This window comes from Dicentrarchus labrax, unplaced genomic scaffold, assembly GCF_905237075.1.
Source record: "Dicentrarchus labrax unplaced genomic scaffold, dlabrax2021, whole genome shotgun sequence".
In the NCBI taxonomy this organism is placed as follows: domain Eukaryota; kingdom Metazoa; phylum Chordata; class Actinopteri; family Moronidae; genus Dicentrarchus; species Dicentrarchus labrax.
The window spans coordinates 21,063,455-21,087,973 of NW_026136706.1; the positions used below are offsets into that span (position 1 = coordinate 21,063,455).

The window sequence follows — 24,519 nt, forward strand, 5'->3', positions numbered from 1 at the left end:
ATGAGAGAGATTGGGCTTAAAAGCGGGAGGGCAAGAGAGAGGAAAATAAGCACAGAAAGAGACAAAATGAAGCACTAGTCTTGAACGCACCACCTGAAAGAAAAGCTTCAAATTTTGTGGTATTGTGTGGGCAAAACTTTAAATACAGTCATTGAAACAGAGGGAAAGCCCTCTCAGCGACTTTACCACTCACATACAACATGAGGGGCACGTATACATTCACTGAGCTCCACACAATAATAGTGGTAGAGATGTATTTTTAATAAGAGAAGCGGTGGTGGGAGGTGAGAGGGGAGGTGGTGCCGGGCTGGTCCATCTGTCCCAAGCAGCCTCTCTCCCAGTGCTGCTGCCGCCCCCTCGTGAGAGAAGCACAGCTGTTACTGGAAAGCCCTACTGTCCAGAAAAGGGGCTCGCTCTCCTCCCCTCCGTCCTCCATCCCTCTGTCCCTCCAGCCCTCCACCTCTCTGCCCAAACACCCCTGCAAGAGGATGAAACGAACCAGCAAGCCCAGGCACTGTGCAGTCAGCCTGCGCGTCTGCAATTTCAAACCTCTTTAGATCATTTTTCATGCTCACCAGAAATGAATAATGCACACATTAACTGGTGCCAGTTAATAAATTTCCGTCTCACTGCACTATATTTTTCAATAAGGGTCTGGCTGCTTCGTTTTGTTTTGCAAAACAGCCTCAGAAGGCTCCTGCTGCAAATTATTCCAGTACCCCCCCCCCACCCCCCCCATTTTTCATCCACAGCCAGAGAGCCTTTCCTTGACTTAAGAAATGATAAAAATCATAAATTGGCTTAAATTTTCACTGTTGCATGCAAATGTCAGTGAGTATATTAGCCATTTTGTTATATCCACGATCATTTAGTGCTTTTCTCTGCTGAAGATAATACACCACAACATTTTTCGCAAGAGTGCATCCTCAACATTCAGCCCCCAGGGCACCACTACATAGAAACAGAATCAATCTTGGGGAACTTCCAGGCTTTGTAAGGGAGCCAAATTGGCAGACTATGTCCATTATATCAGTTCAGCAAAGCCCTGGCTAGCATCTGGCCACGCTGGACGTTTTATAGCCCATCTCTAACTATTAATCATTGGCCGCGACATCACGGACTCTCAAGAGGGTGTCTAGATGCTCCGTTGCAGGGAACGCCACTGAAAATGCCAGGGCATGTAGACACAACGGTCCCAATACCCACTGACAGTAGCCCTCCTTAAAATGACAGAGTGCATCCAAGCCAGACGGACAGAGTGGTGTCAGGGAAGCGCTGTGACAGGCGAGGGGACCACTCTGAAAATGCCACCGTGCCCTAGTGGCCTACAGTGTTGTAGTGCACTGGTAGTATCTGTTCTGAGGTCGTGTCATGTAATATGATCTAGATGAAGCAGACAGGGTGGGTCCCTCTCAGGGATGTGGATGGGGTGTCAGACAAGCTGCTCCTCTAATAAGGGCTGCCATTCTAATGATCACTCAGTCAGCCTAACCTCTGACCCCTACTGTTATAAGAAACAGAGGGAGGGGCATGCTGGGATGGTGGGAAGGACTGCGAGTTCAAATGCACAGTATTTACATCAATTAGACAGGCAAGATGGAGGTGCCCATCAGAGCCCATTAGGATTGTTGTGGTTGGGGGGAGCAGGAGGGAGGGACAGTGAGGGCCCTACAGAGGCCCAGCGGACACATCACAGGACTGCCCTTGATCACATCCTGTCACATTGATGAGAACTGTGTCAAAGACACTCGTACAGATGTACTGTAATGTTTGTGTGTGTGTGTGTGTGTGTGTGTGTGTGTGTGTGTGTGTGTGTGTGTGTGTGTGTGCACGCTTCAAGCTGTAATGCTAGCTTCCAGTCCTTAAATACCACAAAATACAATAAATACAGAATAAAACAGTTCATGTTAGCCACACTTATCACCCAAAAAGGTTTTGTCAAGCATATATCAAAAGGCCCTGCTCTTGCAAACCCAGTCACTCAATTTCAGCGTGACCATCCTCATGTGTTCCCACTGTCTCTTCATTTAATGTCTATATTTTAGCTGTTTTCATAAACCCTGTGTTTCTTTATTTTGTTCGGGGGTTTGCTGTTGGTGCTTATCAGATGCAAAATAGCACACCTGCTGTTCCAAAACGCCCTCAGTGGGTTCAAATTAGTGCTCCCCTGCTTCTTGTTCTTCTGTTGAATATGCTGCTGCAACAAAAGGATGACAATGTTTTGTCATTTTTTTTTTTCATAATGAGTTTGTTGAATTTAGTATTACAGACTTTTGAGTGGTTTTGACTGTGAACAATCAGACAAGATTCTCCCGAATCCACTGATTACTATGATCAAACCTTATCAGTGTGATTAATAGAACACAATAAAGAACCCCTCCTGAGAGTTGATTTCATTATATAGTTGTGATGGAGCATCCGAGCAGGTAAAAGGTGTACAGTGAAAACCCAGAGAACAAGGAGAGGACTTCATAAGGCTTTAGTATCCCATCTTTTATTAATGTCACTCCCTGGGACAGCAGGTTTTTGTCAGTCAGAATGGATAATGAAGATGTTGGCGGGGCCGGTGAATCCATCCCTTTAATACTCACATATTTTATGATAATGAAAGGTATTCAAAGAATGATTATGATAAAAGTGGGCTCCCCCACTGGTGTGCCAGCACAGCTGTGCAGCTAGACAGTCGACTGCAGGCACCCAATGAAAGGATCACACAGAAAAGTAAAGAAAGGATCCACGAGTACATAAAGCGAATAGCTGATGGTTTTGTAGCCGACTGTACATCAGCAGCACTGCATGTTACACTGCATGACGAAAAATAATATGAGGGAAAAAGCTTTCGGTCTTGAATGTCACTATTCAAACCCTTTTTGATCTTAGTCTGTCTGCATTCGCTCCATAGCATGAAGCCCTTTCACCATATTGACCTTTACATGAGTCTTGTTGAAACAGGTTTCATCTCTAACTAAACAATTCTTTGAATGTGCTGTGTGCATGGGCTATTTGTTATGGTTTCAGCTATATCTACCACTGACTCTTTACATCAAAGCAGCAAAAATAAAAACAGAGTTGAGTAACAAGGAAATTTCATCATATGATATTAGTTGCATATTTAGGAGGTCATATACAAAGGACATCGTTGGTCGTGTGTGCTGTGGCCCCCCCCCCCACCCGATGTGCGTATCAGTAACATCTTCCGAGCATCAAAGCATCGACTGGTGTATTGTACTGTATGTGTAAACAAACTAAGCAGCCCCTAAAGCAAAGCCATACCAGCCCGCCAGAGCTTCAAAAGTTCCCTGCGAGCTGTAGGAAGCAGGTGAAAAAATAGAAGTGCGTTGAACTTTGACCCCGGGTGCACACTTGTTGACTGATGTTTCACACTGGGGTCGCCTTTTCCCTCAGCAGCGTTCTTCAAGAGGAGCGGGCGCATGTGTGCGTGCATGCATAGTCCCTGGGGAGATCATCCCCATCTCCCTTTGAAGGCTCTGTGCTATAGAGCTGTTTTCATACAGCACCGGCCACGGGTTTCCTGTCTCGGCTGACCCCTCGTCTCCTCGTGGACACTTCAGAAAAACTTCCCAGCACAAACACCTTTCTCCCATTAACTACAGAGGCTTCAGGAGGAATAGGGAGCCAAAGGGGGTTTTGAACCTCACAGTGCCATCCCACTCAGGAACAAAAGAGACGGCCATTAAAAAACAAACATGATAACTACATTACTCCACCAGTGGTAAGCATTAACCAGCTGATGCCCCTCACGGACAGTCAAGTGTTTTCCTGCATGAATAAACAATTATATTGTGGCCGTGCGCACACTAGCGCTCTTGGTCCAAGCTATAGCAGCGTTTGAGTACAGGAACATTTGGAACTCTTGAAAAAGGGCCAAATCAAATACATTTTTACAGCCGATTCTCTGGATCCACACATGCACGGTGCTTCGTCCAGCTGACACAACACAGGGTCAGAGATGAAAAGAGGATGGGGTTCCCCGTGGATCAGTTCCACATGGCCTTCGAGTGGAGTAACAAAACAGCACAGTGCACACGAGCAAGGAACCAGCACAGGCATAGAGCACACCTGCCACAGACACATCGCACACCTGTGAAATAAAATTAGTTACTTGGTAACACAAGCAGTCTCATACATGAAAAAGTGTCTAATAATAGTTAAAGCTACAAAATGACAATTTGCAAATAAGCGACTTGTGCAAGTTTTTTTCCTCAAAAAAGAACAAAACTAGAGCCTGATACACAGATCATGGTCTTTATTTCCAAATGGTACAAAGCCAGAATTAGTGAGATAAAATAATACCAAGTGGAACAATGGAAAAATTTGTTTTAAAACAGGCAGGGGTCCTGGTAGGCTCCCTCAGGGTGTGTGGCGTTTAAGCTGGTCCAGTTTGCGTCGCAGCATGTTATAGTTGTCTCTGGTCCCAGGAGCCTCAGGGTCCAACTTTAGAGACAGTTCATAGTGTTTCTTTGCCAGCTCCAGCTTTCCCCAGCGATGATACAGCACAGCTGAGGAAAAACAGAAACATGGTTCGAGCTGAGAAGCAGCAACTATTTAAACTCTAGTCATTTAATACAGGTCATGTAGGCTTCTGTATTATGCTGTAATACTGGTTCTGCTGGCAGGCACAATTATTCTTTTAGCTTTCGAGTGCCTACAATCTCTCATCCACTCTGTAAAATATGTGATACAGCCAAAGTTGTAGTAGCTTACCTAAATTGCCATGGCAACTGGCAGCATTTGGGTTGATCCGAAGAGCATGGAGGAAGAAGCCCTCTGACTCCTGAGGACAAAAAATAAAAAAAACACTCAATCAGAAACGTACCACTCCAAACAAGGGGGTAAGGAGTAAATTCATCAACATGCACAAAAAAAAACTATATTCTGGGGTGAAATGTTACTACACTGGCTGACCTTGTATTTCTGTAATTTCCCCAGGACGTTGGCCAATGAAAACATGATGGTGTGGTCGTTGGGGAGGAGCTTCAGAGCCTCCCGGCCGATCAGCTCCGCTTGACCCAAGTTACCTCGAAGACAGAAGAGACAAGTACAAAAAATGGCAGACGTTAATATCTAGTCATACCACACGTACAGCTTGACACATGCTCACACTTATTTTGAGTGTAATCTAAACATCATAGTAGCCAACATATATGCCACTAACATTTAAATGCAGTCAACATCCAGGGATCGGCTGTAATAATAACAGCTGGTACGGAGAGAATCCGACTGCTTGCTTTATTTGTCAGCAGTGTCTAGAGCAGAGTTTTTCCCTCTCCACACATGGAGGAGCGGTTTAGTCTCCTAATTAAGGTTGAACACAAGGCCCACTGGGTTATTGATCTCTGTCACAGACCCATCTGATGTCTGGCCAGAAATGGAGAAAGAAAGAGAGAGACACTCAGTCAGAGAGAGAGACAGACAGGCAGACAGACAGGCAGATAGACAGACAGACAACGATGGTCATGTCCTGAGTCATGGCCTGTGCCCTTCAGACACAGCTTGCCAACATGTGACTACATGTGTGACTGTGTTTGAGCGCATCTGCCTGAATCTACACTGATTCTGCCTTTTGTTTGTGTAATGATCAAAACAAAAGAGGGGGGGTGAACATCAAACAGGAAAGAATATTCCCAATTCCTTGCTATTTGAAAATGACACCTTTTGTTCTTCTTCTCTTTCTTTTTTTTTTTGTCTGCTGTGGTAGCCGGGGAGAGGGGTAGAATTATTTCTGTCAGATTTGGGGAACAAATGCGGTGGGGGAACTCTGAGGGGGCGCTGTTCTGGCTGTGCTTGCCCATGTTTGATCAGGAACATACTGGGCCCTGATTGGACAGTTCCAGTGCCCTCCTGGGAGACTCCGCCCCCGCGGGAGCAGCTTCTGACAAAACGGCTCGAGCTTTTGGAAATCAGAGCATTCTCCACACGGCAGGGAAGAGTGCCTTCAAAACTCACAACACAAAGCTTTAATACATAAATTTCAAGCATTACTGATTCCTGCTCTTCCGGTCTAATCTTGTTGGCCATTTAGATTTCCTGCCTTTCCAAAATAACAACGCTGTGTTTCTTGGCTGTTAATGCTGGAACAAGCTGCACCCAGAACAGAGAGTTCTTTGAAAGTAAAGTGACTCATAAATTCAAATAAAAACTGACATATGGATAAAGCTTATTATTCTTCCCCTTATTATTATTACATGAAATTACAGAAATTATTATATTTTTGCTGTAAACTTTTAGCTACATGAAAAAAAATTTAGTTCTTTCCTAGTGTTCTCTCCTGTCAAATATAGTGATTGGAACAGGCTGTAATCATGAGGTGTGTTTTTAAAAAAAAATAAATTACAAGTCATTTTTATGGTTTTATGTACTGTATGTATGTATGTACCGTTAGTGTGTGTGTGTGTGTGTGTGTCTGTATTTTTGCTGATACCAGTGTTGTCCAGCAGAATGACCATGTTATTCCAAGCCAGGCTGTGGTCAGGTTTTAGCACAGTTGCATTCCTCCACGCGTTGAGGGCATCCACATGTCTGTTCTGGTCAGCATACTATCATGACACGAGAGGAATGCTGTTATAAAGTGCTTCCATTAGTCTCTCACTGTATTGCAAAAACCAACCTATAAATATATATACATATAATACAGGTTTTCAATGTTTTATTTGTTTTAAATTTTAGGATCCAAGTTGCACCCCGTCAAACCTGTATTTCTGTTTATTAAAGCTGCCTCTCTATTGTTAAAAGCAGCAACTCCTAAACCGTATTTGCACCCTAGAGTCTCACCAAGCGTCCCAGGTTATAGTAGCAGTCTGGGTATTTTTTCCGAAAGCGGATGGCGTTCCAATAGCTCTGCTCTGCTTCATCAAACTTCTGCAGGCTGTTCTGAACTATACCCAAATTCATCCAAGCTGCAGCAAAGTCAGGCCTGCACAGAGGAAAAAACAAAGCTCAGTCGGGAGATATTTGACGCTGGAATCAGTGAAATTAAATGGTTGTTGAGTGTTGTATTTCTAGGCGACTTACTGAATAGAAACAGCTTTAGACAACAGCTGCTCTGCCTCTATGAGTTCATTCCTCTCCTTAAGGATATTGCCCAGGTTGTTCATGGCATGGACGTAGGTAGGATGTAGCCTGAAAGCCCCAGAAAACTGCAGTTAACACAACTCAGCTCTGTCTCTTATATACTGCCATAATTCATCTATTAAGTAGCTGATTGGATTACTAATGCTTGTTAGGGGACACACCTGACTGCCTCTCTGTAATACCCGATAGCTGCGGTGGTGTTCCCTCTGTCAGCCAGGTTCTTACCTACATTATAATGGACCTGAGAAATCAGTCATCAGCACATTAGACACAGAGCATGACTTCAGTTGCTTGGCTGCAATTTATTTCCACATGTGGACTAACATTTTACCAACACAGGCTGCAAAGAGGCAGGCAAACACACAAAAACACATTTACCTTGGCATTGAGCGGACAGACAGGCAGGGCACTGGTGAAGAGGCTTTGCTCTGACCGCCACTGGTGACTGCGTAGAGCACACCGAGCTACATACACACACAGCAGTGCAAGCACAGACACACACAGCAGCTTCTGGAACAGGGAAGAAAGGGGAAAAAAAGAAGGAAAAGGAAAAAGAAGACATTTAATAAGCATGTGCTGTAAGTCATTATAACCCTTAAGCTTAAAAATAAATCATCTGTGACTCAGAGTTAATATCCTGCAAATGTATCTATGCAACACGTGGACACCACCTGCTGTTATCATCTCTTTACAGGTGAGTCATTAGTCATTTCTCCTGTCTGACCCTGCTCTGCATCACTGAGTTATAGAATCATCAAAGCTGTATAAACAGGTGGTTAAATAAAAGAGTTTAAAACCGAGGCAGTGTGACCCGGTGGCTTACAGAAATAGAAAGATCACTGAGTTTAATCTTTGCTGGAAACTGAGCGTTCAACAGAGTGCGGTATCCCTTCCTTCGGTGTGATCTTTTTAGTATGATTTAGCCCTACCCTGAATCTGGACCAGCAGAAGCAGCAGTGTCCAAGGGAGTAGGCCAGCAGCAGGCAGTAGCCAGCCGAAGACAAGTAGAGCACTCTCTCAGCAATGACGAAGCCCACCCTGAAAAAAAGGTTACAGGCCGGCAGAAAAGGGACCACCAGCAGCACCAGACCCAAGGTCAGTGTCCTGGCAGGGAGAGAAAGAGGTCATAGAATGCCAAAGGAATATATATACATGGGCATGACAATCGAAAATGGCAGTCTGACACTGCGTGGTGAAGAAATTTAGGCTAAGAAACACAGGCTCAATAAATGACTATCCTAAACTTTTGCAGTGAACCGCACACACAACCCGTCTCTAAACCAACAGAGGATCTTAAAAGTCAATCGAGACTTGGTGTTCTGGTCACACTGTGGTGGAAATGATACAATTTTCATAATCAAGTGCAAGTCTAGAGAGGCCAACATGTACTTCTCATCTACAGCGAGTGGGAGATGGCTGTGCTCGCTTACCTCCTTCTCTGGCTGTCCTGCGAGCATAAGGCTTGGCTTATCAAGCCTATCAGGATGCACCAGAGCAGCAACAGCCACACCATCCTCCAATCAGTGGCTGACTTAATGAGAGGCACACAGCCCATGGACCAATCAAAACACAGCCACCAGGGACACAGCAGCAGCCAGGCATTCAGAGAGTAGTAGTAATTATAGTTCACTATCTGCCAATCAAAGAGGAACAGGAGGGGCACAGAATGGGAGAGGGTTGGGAAAAGAGGAGGGAAAAAGCATTTCAAATTCAGAATCCAACTCTATCACTGTCTTTAAAAATTAGATTACTTGGGTCAAACCTAATATTAGATTAGAATATTTTGAATGTTTCAAGAGAATAGAGATAATTACAGGATGAAATCTAGTCTGTGATTAAATGGTGCATCTCACATAAATAACCTCCACAGAAAAAAAATATAATAATATATAATAAATAAAATAAAAATTACTCACTCGAAGAAATATATTTTCTGCAAAAGAGGCAGGGTTGTCTACTTCAGTGAAAGCTGGTGGTCCTGTTCCCATGATCCTCCAGCGTGCATAGAGCATTGACAGTCCTCCAAGACCCATGAGAGCCAATCGTGTAAGCAATCCCGTTCGCAATATCTCACTTACCTGTCAGAAAAATATTACCACTTGTGACTGACAAATAAATATCCATGTTTGTTAGTTACTTGCATGCACAATACTTCTCATGTTTCATGAGCACAGTGAACTAAAATTCATATTCCTTCACAAAGATGATGTATGTGATGTGACATTAATCATACAACGGAGTGCATAATTTATGACAGGAAAGAGGGGGAGGGTATATAAACTGTAACTCACATTGAGTGGATTCTTCCTAAGGAGTAGCCTCTGGCTGAGTTCATACACATTAACATTACAGATCAGGAGGACATCAAAGGCTGCATTCACACCCTGGAGCAAAATACATGGAGAAGGAAGGAGAAATGGCATTTAAAATGTATATAGGTCAGCAACAAAATGGATCTTTAGCTCCCATCACACATATGAAAAACATGACTTCTAGGTTTTTTTTATGTAAGCAAGAAGAAGAGATCACATCGGTTGTAGAGCTGAAACGATAAGTTGACTATTCATCAATTAGTCAATTAATAATCGGCAAATATTTTGATAATCAATTAAGTTATTTTTCATGCACAAATGGCAAAATATGTTGTTTTCAGCCTCTAAAATACAGATATCCTGCTTTTCTCAGTTTTAAATCATATTAAACTTAAAATCCTTGGATTTTGGACTGACAAAACAAGACATTTAAAGACATCACTTTGGACTTTGAGAAAGTGGGATGGAGATTTTTTACTATTTTCTGACATTTTATAGACCGAACAATTAATCTAGAAAATAATAATAAGATTAACCGATAATGTAAATCATTGATAGTTGCAGCCCTAATCAACTGGTATGTCTTCATAAAGTGTTATCATATGAGTATTTATAGTACAACACAGATGAAGTCTTCCTTAGAACATTTGAAATCATCAACTAACAACAAAATGGCTTTACAAAAAAAAAAAAAAAAGACTTTGTACCAAGACTGTGATGCCTTGTTCTTTGCAGAGCATCGCTGCAGTACACAGCAAGAGGCTGACCACAACCCACTGGATGGAAAACCTGTCATCTCTGTCACTCCCTGTGGGAGCACAAAGCCAAGACCAAGCTGGTTATGTGCAGTTAAGGCTTTTAAATGTATGTGTTCAAACAGATACATTCAAAAAAAGAAGCAGCTCAAGAATGTTTGGTGCTGGTACCTTATTTATCAGCACATATGGACACTCCTTTGTATGGCATAGTATTACAGTGGACATAAAGAGTAACACTTAGATGAGATGCCTACCTCGGTTGAAAGCTTTGCAGTAGGTGAGGAAAGAGAGCTGGAAGAACAGAGCGCACAAAAGATCTGCTCGCCCCACTATACCAGCCACCTTATTAAGATGGAGAGGAGAAAGGGGAGATGTGATACATTAAGACAGTAAAAAAACAAATTAAAGTACAAAAGACACAGCATTTTCATATACATCCTTTCAATGCATTTTATATAACAACTTCCATATTGCATTCTATTTTGCATAGTGCATCCAGTTATGATTGGAGGCTTATTAAAAGAGGTATGAAAAATCTCTCATTATCAGCATGGTCTGTTTGTGTTTGTATTTTATACAGTGTGTGGGTACAGTATGGTTGGCATCCTGGGGTTGCCTGCTTTGATACATACAGCAGGCCTAAGCCAACAGTGTGCCTGCCTCCCACCCCCCAGGTCTCACCCAGTCCTTGACCTGCATGATTAAAGAGAATTGAGAGGGGGAATTGCTGCCTTCCAGCCAGGCTTTACAGCAAACACACATATGGTGGTGGGTCAATAAGCATCCCAACACAGCTAATAGTCAGGCCGTGCCATCGTATGCACCTTGGCCCTGCACTCCCTGCTGAGACGGGGCTTTTGTTCCTGGCATGGAACCACTGAATGTTTAGTATTAAAACCTCTGGACTAGTATGTCAAGATGCTGCTATGGGGAATCTGTGCTGTTAAAAAAAGTTTTGTTTGTAGCCCAAAATCACAACTAATACAATGTCTCAAGGGGGCTGCACAGGCCCACAATAGCAACTGTTCCTGACACAGCACAAGCATTTCAAAGCAACAGGAACCTGCATAATTGGGCACAACTGTTACAAAAAGCTGACCTAAATATGTAAATGAAATGTAAGTGTATGTTTTTTGCTACCATGAGTCATGATTTTAAACTCTGTCAATAAGCAGATGCCTTGCGGCCAGCTGTGGTCTACTACAAATGCAGTGATTAGAAATTCAAATGCATAATTTCTAAATTAAATAAGGAGAAATAAGGAGACAGGTCACTGACATTTTATCCAGCGCTGACACAGTGCTGTGGAGATCTGGTCAGGTCTGGCTTAGTGAGACTACTGGCACTGTGATAGACAGTGTGATATAAATGCAAGTCAAATGACTGCTTTCTACTGTTTAGTAACCTTGTTCCAGTGCAACAGACAAAAAAAAGAGAAGCAAACTACTGGGATTGGGAAAGGAGTCAATCGTCTGCATTATTTTTGTGTTTACCTGATTACAGACTTCACCTAAAACGTATGCTTACAATATTCTAAGCCTTTTACAAATGAAGATAAATCTGTTTCTGCTGTGTTTTCATTCAGTTTGGGTACCAAACTCTGACTTCATAACCTGTATGAAGATACACGTAAACACAAGCAAAGCAAGAGTAGGAAATGCAACTCTGAATATTGAATAAGGAATGTGTGACTACATGGAGGAAAAATCTACTGAGGGGCAACAGTTGTGCACGTTTGTTACAGTCTCATATTTGACAATTGATGGTTTCTCTAAACAGCACTATGTGGAGAGAGGGCATCCCAGGACTGGGAGTTGTAGATGAACTGTTCTCTATCAGGAGAGAAAGTCAAGTAAGTCACTACATGGAGAGAAAGGGTTTCAATAGAGCTTTGAAACCCATCTAAAACTACCCAGGCTCTATCTTCCACCATACTCATCATTCCTCATTAAAAGATGTTTAAGGTCACGCTCCATGTATGGTTATAACACTGTTGGAGCACTTTGGAGCTTACATCATAGGATGAGTACAGTATGTTATGCTTTACTGACATGAATGAGTATTGTCTAACAATAAAGTGCATCATGGTGTACTGCTTGCTTTATTTAATGCTACTGTGAGAGCCAAGCACGTAAGAATCTGGATGCACTTAATGCAAATAAAACACATGGATTTGAACTCTACTTACACTTTCTGTGTGAACTGGGTGTGCAGCAAAGAAGAGGGCAGCAAGCAGAGAGGTCTTGGGAGCGTGGTTCAACATCCCACCTTTCTCATCATAGGCAAGTCCCCCAATCAGTATAGCAAACACATCAATCATAAGGGCAGATATGACAGCATGGAGGATGATGTTCAGCACATGGAAGCCAACTGGGTGCAGGCCTCCCGCCAAGAGGTAGTTCAGCCTGCAACAGGAAGAGGGGAAAATATCAATGCTAATATGAGAGATGTAGGAAAGTACAGAAGTTGAGTGTGTGTGTGTGTGTGTGAGGGGAGTATGAACGATTGTAAAGCCTAATGTGATGTGATCGCATTGGGGCAGCGCGAAAAAATAGTGTCTGTCATTTTGTGGTGTACCTGTTACCTCATTGCTCAAGGCAGTAGAGGATTGGACGGTACTCTCAGCTGTGTTTCAACTGAAGCCTGAACCTTGTTAAGACTGCATGAAGCTCCAGCTATAAGAGCCTGGGGTGAATAGGAGGGAGAACTCATGACCTTGCCAACTGTCACCCTGCCACAGTGTTATGCAGCACTAGACTGGGACCAGCGCAGTGTTCCACATTTCACTTATGTGTCTGTCTCATACCTACGCACAAAGGATGAGGAAGATCCTAGCATCCTTGGATCCTTTATCATGGCAAGGTCAGGAGTAGCCCCTACGTGGTCATTCTACGCTTCAAGTGAAAGCGAGTATTTGCAGAGATGAGAAGCTTCTGCATATTAAGCGGTCACCAGGCCATATGAAAGTATCAGTACGGCTGCACAAACTGCCCAAAACGGAAAGACAAACAAACCAATCAGTGCCAAAATGGCAGACGTGCCGCCTACTCCGAGAACCTTCTTTTTATAGGATTGCTTTGGACCTTTGCAAATCTAAATGGGTGACAACACTGTGAGAAGCAAACATAGCATCAAGTATGGCCAACCCAGACACAGTTATACCCAAATTGTTGCTCATGCATGGCCCAACATTTGCCCTCCTTGCCCCTGGTTGTATACCCCGCTACCAAACTCACCAGGAGACGCAGAAGGAGACAAAGTCAAGGTCACACTGATCACTTTTGGCTGAGCTTGTGAGGGGTCATCTGCCCAATCTTCAAGCATGTAAATGGCATGCAGACCCAGAACATCTATGAGCAGAGACTGCGGTGATGTTGGTTGACCCTGAACTGTCCTGTGCCCTGTGGCTGCAAGAGCAGTCAGGAGACTTCCTGGCAGTGATGGACAAGTGAGGGGTGCAGAGGTCAACGTGAAAGGTCGACTCCACACATGTCCTGCCTTATCGCCGTACCCAAATTTGGAGATGGTGGTAGTGACACAGCCATCTTATCACACTTATGCCGCTGCAACCTTCCACAGTTAGAAAGCAAAGCTGTGCTCCAAATTTCCCTATGCAGTTAGCCTTAATTTCCATTCTAGGCAGACATTTTCTGTGGTTACGTTTGGTCCGAGATTTTGAAATGATTCATGCAAGAATCTGGTTTATTTGGATAGCTGTAGGATGCTCACGTAGCTTGCCCCAATATATGTTTAGCATGAGTCCTTGTTTCCCCGAATTTCTACAACGGAGACAACGAGTACAAAGTTATTATTATTGACAGAGCCACAATAGGCACATTTATGGGAAAAACACCAAAATGAAACAAACCGGAATGTCGCTTTAATAATTTAATGTTTTAAGCGTTGACAGGAACTATGCCGTGGTGTCCTGTCAAACGATATTAGCTAGCCAATCAGAAACAACCATTTTGTAACCATGGTATAACATCAGTGTGTAAGTTCACACAGAAGATTTGTGCCCGTACCTAAATGTAAGGACAGTGAGAGGTCGGTAGGATTTGTGACTAGAGTTGCTACTCAAGTTGCTTCCCCAGAAGTCATTGCTCCAAATGTTATTCAGGGGTGTTGTCGGTTTCAAGTCCTGGAACAGAAACATAAAATTAGACTGACGCCAACATGTGTAAGACATCACTGTTGATGCTGCAGACGCAACATCAGAAAATGCTTCTACAGCAGCAGGTTTGCATATTATGTGGGTATCAGACTACCAAACTACTGGAAAGAGAATAATACCTTGTTGTTGACAATTGCTTCAGAATCATCAAACACAAACTCCCCATCATAACTGTTGATGAAGCACAGGAGAGCCAGCAGGGCGACGGTGACCTTGGCCTGGACTGGTGCAAGCTTTGGCAGGGGTATTTGGTGATCCCAGTAAACTTCAGATAATGCCATGATGCACGGGGTCTTTGGTCATTCTGTATCATCATCCAGTCCCTGAGGGCAAGAGCATGAGTACAGACAGACAGACAGACATACACACTGTGTCAGATGCTACAAATGCTATCCAACTCATAGGTTGTAAATCCTGAAAAACAAGCTGATTAAACACTGGGTGGATTCATACCTTATCTGTTGAGATAGATGTTGAGAGAGGTCACCCTGTCTTGTGTAACTCCCATGTTAGCTTCTTTCCCAGCTGGCTAACTAGCAAACGTAAACATCAGCTCGCAGCAGGAGCCAACAGTCCAGTACCTGCAATAAACGCGGTCATTAGCTTTGCACTTTGAAATAATTACGCTGCCACTCACACATGACGGTGTAACGTGAAAGGTACCTTGGAAATTAGCAGGCTAATAAAGCGTAACTTTAGCGTGTCTTGTTCGCGGGTAATATCCCCATTTATCCGGCATAAACATGACAGACGCGCGGTAGTAGTAATATCTGTATTACGCGCTAACTATTTGAAATGTTTTGCCGAAAGCTGTGAAGATTTAAAACATCCCCGGCGACGTGCAGACGGACAACTCGCGGCTGTAAACAAATATACACGCTCAGGCTGCGGCACTTCCTGTCCGGCGTCACTGTCACGTGTTCTGTTTCAGCCAATAGTTGAGACGGTGTACAGTGGCAGCGCTGAAGTGGAGTAAATGGCAAGAGGGGGGGGGTATTCAGTGTGGTTTCATTCAAAACTTCACACACACATAACGTAGATCATATTGTGAAAGCTCTTCTCACAGAGACATGTTGCATTTTAGTTTCTCAGATCAGTGGTTTTCAAACTCGGGTCCGGGGACCAACAGGGGTCCCTGAGTGGGTTTTAGGGGGTCCCCACTAAAAGGAGAACTTTTATCACATTTATTGGAAGTTGGGTCAGGCGTTGTGATTTCATTTACAGTGTTTTTTCAGTTTGGTTAAGACTTTATAATCTTGAAACATAAAAATAAAATAAAACTCCAAAATCCTTTAAAAGTGGGGCTACATTAAACAGAATCTATGGTGGGGGTCCTTGAGATGAAAATGTTTGAAACCCCTGTCTCTTATAGTTAATTAAAAAAAGTGACTGACTGACTGACTGACTTGTGTTATTATATTATTTAGAAATAAAAAGCTGTTAAAAGCTCTTCAACCCTTCCCTTCACTTCAGGGAGATCCTGACATGCTGCCCCTTTCCCCAATAATAATTTTCAACTGATTTTGAAGCTTTCTGCCTAATTAGTTTTTCTTATATTCCTTTATAAAGGTTAGCTTTAAAATGGATCTCTTCCTCCAACCCTTTTCACTCTCTCCTTCTTTCTCTGGCTCGGCCTCTGACGTTATGTTCTTATCCTGCCATTGATTGTCCAACCTTGTTTCCCTTTTGCAGAACCGCTGATGTAGTCAGGCTTTCCTTCCATATGTGAACACACACGCACACACACACACACACACACACACACACACACACACACACACACACACACACACACACACACACACACACACACACACACACACACACACACACACACGTTCACACACTCATTGAGAGTTATTGGGTTCCTTGGTCATGTCAATGATCCAGTGGTTTAGGGTTGCAGGAATGTAATGGTTATAATACATGTCATTTGGTTTTATGTTCAGGTACATTGTCTTGTATTAGTCTATAGAAGGTGTTCAGCATTACATAATGTATTGATCTGAAATTACTTTAATTAAATTAAAATTCATTTATTCTGGTTCGAGTTATAATCTGAGCTTTATGGGGGTCTCCAACATAATGTTAGGGACGGTGATAGATAAATAATAGTCTACCAGGTGCGCTTTTCGACAGAAAGAGACTTCCCCACTCATTACATGGTCCAACTTTCGAAACGTGTCACACACACTGAGCAGGCCACTACTTGAAACAGTTCTTTCAAATAGATTTCAACAGCCAGAAATGGCTCTGTGACACTGTACCACGTTTAAACATATGCCTACTGACATCACTGAGATCACTCAAAGGGAGAACGTAATTCTGCCTTTTCTTTTACAAGGCATTATTTTACAAGTTGTAAATCCAATACAGAGCAAGCAGTCAATACAGAATATAACAGTTTATGAACCATGAAAAGAAATAATACTCATGCATCATTTGTCATTAAAATAATGGTTGTGGTAATGTATTAGAGACCCCCACACATGTATGATTTACTGCTTTCATAGGAGTTCAGCTCCCACTGGCTTCCATGTAACTCTATCTCTATTTCTTTAGATGGGGTTGGCTTTTTGAATTATATAATTAATATCATAATATTATATGTATTTCACAAGGTGGGCAAATCAGAAAGGTAATTTGGAAGCAATTCACAAATAAGAAAACTGATGAGCAAGCTTTTCCTTTAATGCAATGTAAAAAAAATTGTGCATTCACCATCGTTTATCTTGCACAGGCATGGCCTGAACTCAATGTGTTCTGTCTGGTCAGGTGGTGTGTTGTCTTTTGTCAGTGCATGGAATAACAGCATGGTGCATATTTCTCTGTCATAGACTGTGTGGCTGTTGTCTCAAACACTGGTAATCTGTTGTCTGTCATAAGATATGTTAGTAGAAAGAAGTGTTAATAGAAAGATGAGTGTCTGTAAGAATTAGAGGTGCTGAGTCTGTGGAGAGGCACATGGCAGGCTTTGGGATTTTGTGCTCCACTTCACCTGTCATTGCTTAGGGAAGACGAGGAATCTCCCTAATGGCCAGAGCCAGGGGCCCAGGGCGACGGAAGGGGGAAAAGATTGTCAAGGGCACATTCTCAGACCTTTAAAATGGGTCTCAGGGTCAGTTAGAGAAGCAGACACTTATTCAGCAAGAAAGCACATAATTAGGGCCATGCTTCAAAACATCACCCTGGGTATCTGCCACCAGTTTGGTGAAGCTTCAAGGTTTGGAGAATACACCAGGATTGCTACTACCAAAAATGTTCAAATCGGTTCAGAGCACAGACATAATTCTTGATTGACTCAGTTTTTACACCTAACCTTGATATTATAAGCTTTCAGCTGACTTTTTCCTGTCTCACCAGGAACATGGATACTTTGGCAGAAGCATTTAGTACCCCCAAAATTCCCTAATTACCAACCCCATGTAAAATGCATGAAGTATGGATTTCATCTCCGGGTTCCTCAGCCATGTCAGTCAGTTGGAATTCATGTTATTAGCATCACTTCCAGTGGGTTGGCAGGGGCGGGGTGGAGGAGATAATGAGGGAGGGGTGTCCCAGTACCACCAGTAGAAGATCTAGTGGCCCAAATGCAGGGAGACAGGGCTGCCAGTGGAGACCCTGTCAGGGAGGGTCCACTGTTTTTGTGATCACGCAGAAGGTGACAGACATTGATTGTGTGCAGTCTGACATAGAATCACAGCAGATAGGAAAGGTCAGGGTCAAATGGCGTGAAAAGCAAGAAATGGCTGAGCATCACGCAATGTCTTGAAATGAACGATGCAGCCTGCATGTGTTTTTCATCATTCGCTGTTAATCACCGCTGGCACAGTTTTCTTTTCTCTGATCACAGTGGGTGATTTACAGTGATATTCCCCAAAGCCTTGTTTATTAAAGAAAATGTTTACTAATGACAGGCAAAGTTTATATTTGTAAAACATGCTTGGTGGTGAAATATTTTACATTTTTTAAAGATTACATATGGCAAAAAATAGATGTACTAGAACTACTTTTGCACCTGGGAAAAAAAGAATCTCTTGAGCTAATGCGTGTTTATCCCCCTCAGACCTCAAACATCAATGGTTTTAGTGCATGTAAATTAATTGTTTTAACTTTGACTTCTGTCTCGTGATTAAGAGTCAAACTATATTTATAAGTTGCAGATTACAGAATGGCACAAAACCAGCATGGGAGAAGGACAAAATAGGAAACGGAATGAGAAACTTTTAAATATCAATTTGTATATACAATACAGACATACTTACAGTACAATTTCCATTGTTATTTTGAAGATGTGGAGAACATAGGACAGTTTCAAAATTGAATGTCCATCCTAATGGATGTCCAGTCTACAATAATATATTCAGAAGGCTGGTAACAAAATTGCTCTGATGGCTTATGAGCTTCGGACAATCATTCGAATCGTAACATTTACTGTTCTCTTTTATATTCAATCCACTCACAAACTCTGCCATGAGCCTTTCTCTGACAATCTGGACTGGTGCGATCTGCCCGGACATGATGGCAAACCAAAAGGTCAGTGCATAGTCTGTCCTGAGCCAGACCTAAAATATAGAGAACAAGCCAACCAGTGTTTCTCAAAGGCTTCCTTCTTCTATTTGAAAGTGGTGATGGTGGTGCATATTTGTAATGGGCATACGTCTACTACAACCCATTAAGGAGGGTAAAATGTATTCCTTATTTGGCTTACTGCTTAAAACGTTAGTTGTTTCTTGCCAAGCAATAACCATTCCTTTCCTGACTATCTACAGCTACTCCCTATTAATGTCATTGGACTCCAAAGCGTTCTTGGAAAACGTTCCTATTTTTGTCTGGGTGACAGAGGTGAAACAGACATCTACAACAAAGGTGAGTGAGATATAATTGACTGTAAACCAGGTACTGAGTCATCGCTTGTCACACGCCCTGTCTGAACCTCTTTAAAAGGCGCTCTTCACTCATTATTTTGATAAAGCTGTAAGCCTCACCTTTTCTGATCAAAAGTTTCTTAATATCCCAATCCCCAAACTTATCCTTAAAGACAGCATTGTATTGTTATATGTGTTTCATCTCCTCTAAAGTTCTTGTAAGCGACTATTGATGCGGTGGAGCTGAACTGTTTCCTTTTGAAATGTTCACCTCAAAGGTGCTGAATCCAAATCTCTACACGATTGAGCTGAGCCATGGGGACTTCACGTGGAAAATCAAACGCCGTTTCAAGCACTTCCAAGCTCTTCATCAGGAGCTGCTGATGTTCAAGGCTCTTCTAAAGCTCCCCCTGCCAACCTGCATGTAAGAACTGCTAATTTGCTCACCTTTTGTCACTCTCTTACATATGCAGCAGCACAAAACCCACGCACACACACTTGCAGAATCACACAAGACATAGACACAGATATGTGCACAAAACTGGTTTTAAGGCAAGAAACCTATTTATACCCATCCTTCCTCTTATATCCCTGTGTATTCATTTCTCAGCTGAGGGTATTCAGTCTCTCTTCAGCTCACCCTCATTTCCTTCTGTTCAGCAGCATGGAAAAATACAGCATGTTCTCACAGACAGTGAAAATTCATTTATATAACAAGCCCACTGAAGGATTCCAGCCAAATGAAAACCTTCAGTCTGGTTGAGTATACATTGGGTCATTCTGTATTTTAAAAAATCTGTTGCCACTGATGTTTATCAGTTCTTTTTTTTATTCAAGAAGATGAATAGTGTGCATCCAACTCCAATCTACAAAGGAAACAGACAGGCTGTGTGCACATTCAGTAAAGCAAACTCACCAAAGTTTAAGGATGCGGCGTTTTAACCAAGCGACAACTTCCTCTGCTGAAAAAGTAAGGCTTGCTCCAAAAGCAAGTCATAATGCCCTTTTTACAATAGAAATAAACATATTTACAGCCTGGTACAAAAAATGGTTTTGGTATAGCCAATTTCTGTATTGGGAAAACTGTATTGGGGTGAATTTTTATGTAACTCACCCATTTAAATTACATTAAGGTTTGAAGTTATGCATAAATAAGGGTGTGGTTGCTTTGAGGTCTTGACAGGTGGGTGCAGTCACGGGTGGCTGGTTTCAGCAACCAGGCTTCATTTGGCCTGCCTCAGCTCTGCCTATGCTCCACGTCTTTGCCCATTCTTCAATTAGCTGGAACAAAACAAAATTATAATTTTTTCCAACTGGAGCTCAGGAACATAACGTTAGTTCTTCATGGTTGTCTTGACCGGATACTCTGAAATGCATTGCATTAACGTTAGTTGTTTCCGGAATCAGGTTTCAGGTTATCAATTATTTTCAAGTCAAGATGCTGATGTCCAAGTGAAGTCACCAGTGACTGGAGTTAAATTCCAAGTCTTCTTTGATTTTGTTAAATCGAGGCTTAAGTTTTTAAATGTGTGACTTGAGTTTAACTCGAGTAGAAGCCATGTGACTCCAGCCCAGTTCTGTAGGGGAACAGTCATTAAGCACTCTACAGCTGAGTGGAAAACAGCTGGAATCTGTCTGACAGATGCAGCTGGAGGATAACTTGAGAAACATCCTCAAAAGCACCGTGTATAAGATCCATCCAGCTACCGTAAGTGTGGCTACTTACAGTCAAAGCCCTGTCTTGTAAAAGAATGACATCAATACAGTCAACTCCATTGAAGGTGAGCCATCTACACTTTAATTAGGTATGAAAGCTAACAGTAATTTCATCCTTGTCGGAGTTCTGTGGCCTGCATGAGGAGAGTCCCTTCACAGTGGATGGTGATGGAGAATAGCTTGCATTAATGAGGGGAAACACAGCAGGCAAGAGCAAAGAAACTATCACTTAAAGAGCTAAAGACGGCTGCTAATATCCATTGCCCACAGAAAAAAAGCGATGAGATGACACATTATAATAATGATGCATAAGTGCAAAGTAAGCATCTTGCAGTAAAACAAAGTAAATTTGTTCTTAAAGAATATGTGCGACAACCTCGAAGTGAAGTATTATTTTCTGCTGAAAAGTTTGGAGCTTTATTAGTCTGCCAACGTGTCACAGGTAACGTCATTCTTCTCAAAGACTGGAGAAGAAATTGCCGTTTCTTTTATTCTAAACTGTTTCCTTTCAGTAGCACTAACATTGTAACATTGGCAATATGTGGCAATGTGTGGATGCCTTACTTAATTACTTTACTATGCTTACTAGCTACTACATATGTGTGTTTGTTTGTGAAGTCAATCTTGCAAATCTTACTGTTCGAGTGTATTGTAAAAGTACTCTAATGGTGTGTGTTACTTCTGGTCTGAAAGATAACAGAATAAACTATATTGCAAACTATTCTGTGTTAACATTAGTGCATAACTCATTGAATTAATAAAAATAAATCATACAGCCCCAGTATTTATGATTGCCTCTGTCATTCATAACATCTGGGTTAAAACATAATTCCGAATTGTGAAGCTATCGTGTGTGTGTGTGTGTGTGTGTGTGTGTGTGTGTGTGTGTGTGTGTGTGTGTGTGTGTTTCAGAGGGAAAGACAGCGTCGTTCTGAGCACTTTAAAGATCGCTGGTGGTGAAGGACTCTTTTGTTCTCTACATGAGGCCGAAGGACAACCAGGTGGGAATGGTGATCCTCTATGATAAGGGCTTTCACATCAAGATGAACACCCAGGAGACCGGCGTCCATCTCGGAGTCACCATCGACAACCTCTGCCGGCCGGTGTCTGTTCTTGTCATATTTACATTTTTACATTGCTGACTGTACTCCTACACAGATTACTTGGTGTCGCATGTTCTGTGTCTCTGTATACATGCCACAGATGTCACATCCACCTTGTTTTGGGACAAAGCATGCTGTCTCAGACTCTAAACAAAGATGTGCTGGACTGTAGTGGGTATGTTTGCAGGAGTAATGAAACCTCTTTACAAACTACAGCATGCATGGAGTTGTCTTTGTCTTCTCGCTTTTGGGGCCATTTAATTCATTCATTAATTTATTCATGGCAGTATGTGGCTGGGTAAAGTTGTTACATCAATGATTATTACACATTATTTTCAAAGTTACTTTATTAAACCTGATTTGCAATCTTTAATGGGAGATATGAGATATATAAATACAATCAGAAGTTTATTTGGTAACCCTTTAAGTTCCAGGCCATTAATTACATAGTAATTACGTAGTGAAGTGAAGAAATAGGCAAGAAAAGGCCGTAAGTAAAATCAATATAATGAGCAGCTGTAGTGGTAGAATTACAGGTAATTACTGTATTGAGTATTGGGTAATTACAGAGTAAAACGAAAGCAGAATAAAGAGCTTTGGTTGGTAATTATATGGGAATAATTCTTAAAGTGAGTGGTATAGCCCACAAACAGGGTAAGACACATGGGTCGTTTTTGTGTAGACTGCCACTGAAGCTATAATAATACTTTGGTAGTTACTGAGTATTTAGCATTCGCCACTGTCTACAACAGTTGTTTCCCAAAAGTAAATGGTAGATGTGGCAACTATTGGAAATGTCACTCTAGTTAACCTACCTTACCTTTCCACTGTAGTGTGCAGTATTTCTTTGAAACATTTTGGGTAGTTTAAACATAAATAAGAACATGGTAATAAGAACTTTTGCTGTAATTTCTTTACCATGGTGTGGAAATGTCACTGTCATTACCTTTCCACTGCCTGTGAGGACAGCATCGCAGTATCAGGATAATTACCTTAACACTGGATATCAAGTGTATAATATTTCCTTGAACTAGTTTCATAGTTTACAACACAACCAATGGAGATTTTGTAAATACCAGGACAATTCACCTTAATTAAGCCTATTACAAAGTGGCAAAATGGATTGAAGAGTAGAGCTCATGGTCTTTGTCCACTGAATATGTTTGAGAAAGATTCTGTATGTACCACCTCCTGTGGTTTGGTAACTTGTAGACAACAAGAAAAAAAAATCAGTTGTGCTTTGCTTGTTATTGAAACAGATGCCATTGCTGGAGTACAGCTTTATTTGCCTTTCTTGCTTGAAATGTTGTACACAGAGAATCCTCATTTAAGATGGGCAGGCAAGTTACCTTCTCCTTCTGATTCCATTTTAGTGGTCACAGGTGCTGAGATGTCTGGTGCATGGTTTGTGGTCCATCTTAATTTTCTGTCCCTTGTAGTGGGTACCTTATTTTGAGAGGGAGACCATGTTTGTTACATTCATGGAAACACACTGCCTTACCTCTGCATACAGAATCAACAACTAACAACTTGTGCTTTACTATGTTGTTTAGATTTAACTTGACCTCTTTCCAACATACCTCACATATACACAATCTACTGTTCGCTGATGACATCCCCGTCAGCCCAATAATAATTATGATATTAATAATAATAATAATAATATGTTGTCTGGGTCATATGATAAAGATAACAGTAAAAGTCTGGAGAAACATTCGTATTTTAAACAATAAGTTGCTGCAGGAAAACAGGGCTGATGACAGCATTGAGCCTGAACCATTTGGTGAATATGCTGTACAACAAAGCAATCAGATAAAAGAGGCACGAAAGCTCAGTGGAGCTGCAGAGTAGGATAATAAATCTCTTAAACACAGTGTGATCCCTCTTACATTTCATACATGTATTTGATTCATTATTAATAAAGGGAACATTGAGTAGTAAGAAAATGGAGTACTGAAGCTCAGCTACTGTATTGGCAATATCAGAATCCTTCAAACATACCTATGCCCTATGTCACCACACCATTTAACTTACTAATAATCAGAAAGAAAATGTTTCAACAAAGTAGCTACTCAATAAAAACTAAACTCCAGACATTAAAACAACTGCCACAATTGCTCAACACCTGCAGTCGTCAACACTCCTCTCTAGACACAGACAGAGATTAAGTCCTGTCCAGTTCCATCAACTTTACCCAGTGCCTCCACAGGTGTCTGTGGCCCTGCCTCCCAGAGTGACGGAGCCATCATAACACATCACAGCTCAGAGTGGAAGAGTGGCAGCACCCAGCTAGCCCAATGTACACTGTAGGCCCCTGGGCACAGGGATTGGGATGGATACTCAGATCATTTGCGAGACGCCGGGGATGATTCTCTTAGGAGCTGGCAGAACATTTTGTCTGCATGTGACCCCCACAGGGTTCTTTTCTTACAGGGGTCAGAATTTAGAGCAGAAAAATGGTTGGATGAATGGAGTGGCCAGAGGGGGATTGTAGAA

General features: G+C 42.1%; 1 protein-coding gene across 3 annotated transcripts; it reads right to left on the reverse strand.

Annotated features, from left to right (window-relative positions):
- Window positions 1-4,252: 4,252 nt before the first annotated feature.
- On the reverse strand, window positions 4,253-14,913 carry tmtc4 (transmembrane O-mannosyltransferase targeting cadherins 4). 3 transcript variants are annotated; one of them, XM_051404640.1, is made up of 18 exons: window positions 14,790-14,913; window positions 14,456-14,659; window positions 14,188-14,303; window positions 12,351-12,567; window positions 10,417-10,504; window positions 10,112-10,212; window positions 9,384-9,476; window positions 9,009-9,170; window positions 8,523-8,725; window positions 8,022-8,196; window positions 7,471-7,602; window positions 7,254-7,333; window positions 7,033-7,140; window positions 6,793-6,934; window positions 6,443-6,557; window positions 4,927-5,039; window positions 4,726-4,795; window positions 4,253-4,520 (listed from the first exon to the last, which is right to left on the reverse strand). In XM_051404640.1, the coding sequence occupies exons 2-18, from the start codon at window positions 14,615-14,617 to the stop codon at window positions 4,372-4,374; spliced, it is 2,226 nt and encodes a 741-aa protein (XP_051260600.1). In that variant the 5' UTR covers window positions 14,618-14,659; window positions 14,790-14,913; the 3' UTR covers window positions 4,253-4,371. The 3 variants fall into 3 exon arrangements, 2 of the variants coding, with proteins under 2 accessions (XP_051260600.1, XP_051260601.1); XM_051404641.1 differs by lacking the exon at window positions 7,471-7,602; XR_007885273.1 differs by lacking the exons at window positions 4,253-4,520; window positions 4,726-4,795 and adding an exon at window positions 5,177-5,379.
- Window positions 14,914-24,519: the final 9,606 nt, after the last annotated feature.

What these genes read in the sequence shown, in the direction of transcription:
- tmtc4 (XM_051404640.1), bottom strand. Translation starts at nt 14,617, where the DNA reads ATGGCATTATCTGAAGTTTACTGGGATCACCAAATACCCCTGCCAAAG. An exon ending in TCTGCTGGTCCAGATTCAGG is followed by an intron (nt 7,603 to 8,021) that starts GTAGGGCTAAAT and finishes TCCCTGTTCCAG; the next exon opens with AAGCTGCTGTGTGTGTCTGT. An exon ending in TCTAAAGCTGTTTCTATTCA is followed by an intron (nt 6,935 to 7,032) that starts GTAAGTCGCCTA and finishes TCCTCTGTGCAG; the next exon opens with GCCTGACTTTGCTGCAGCTT.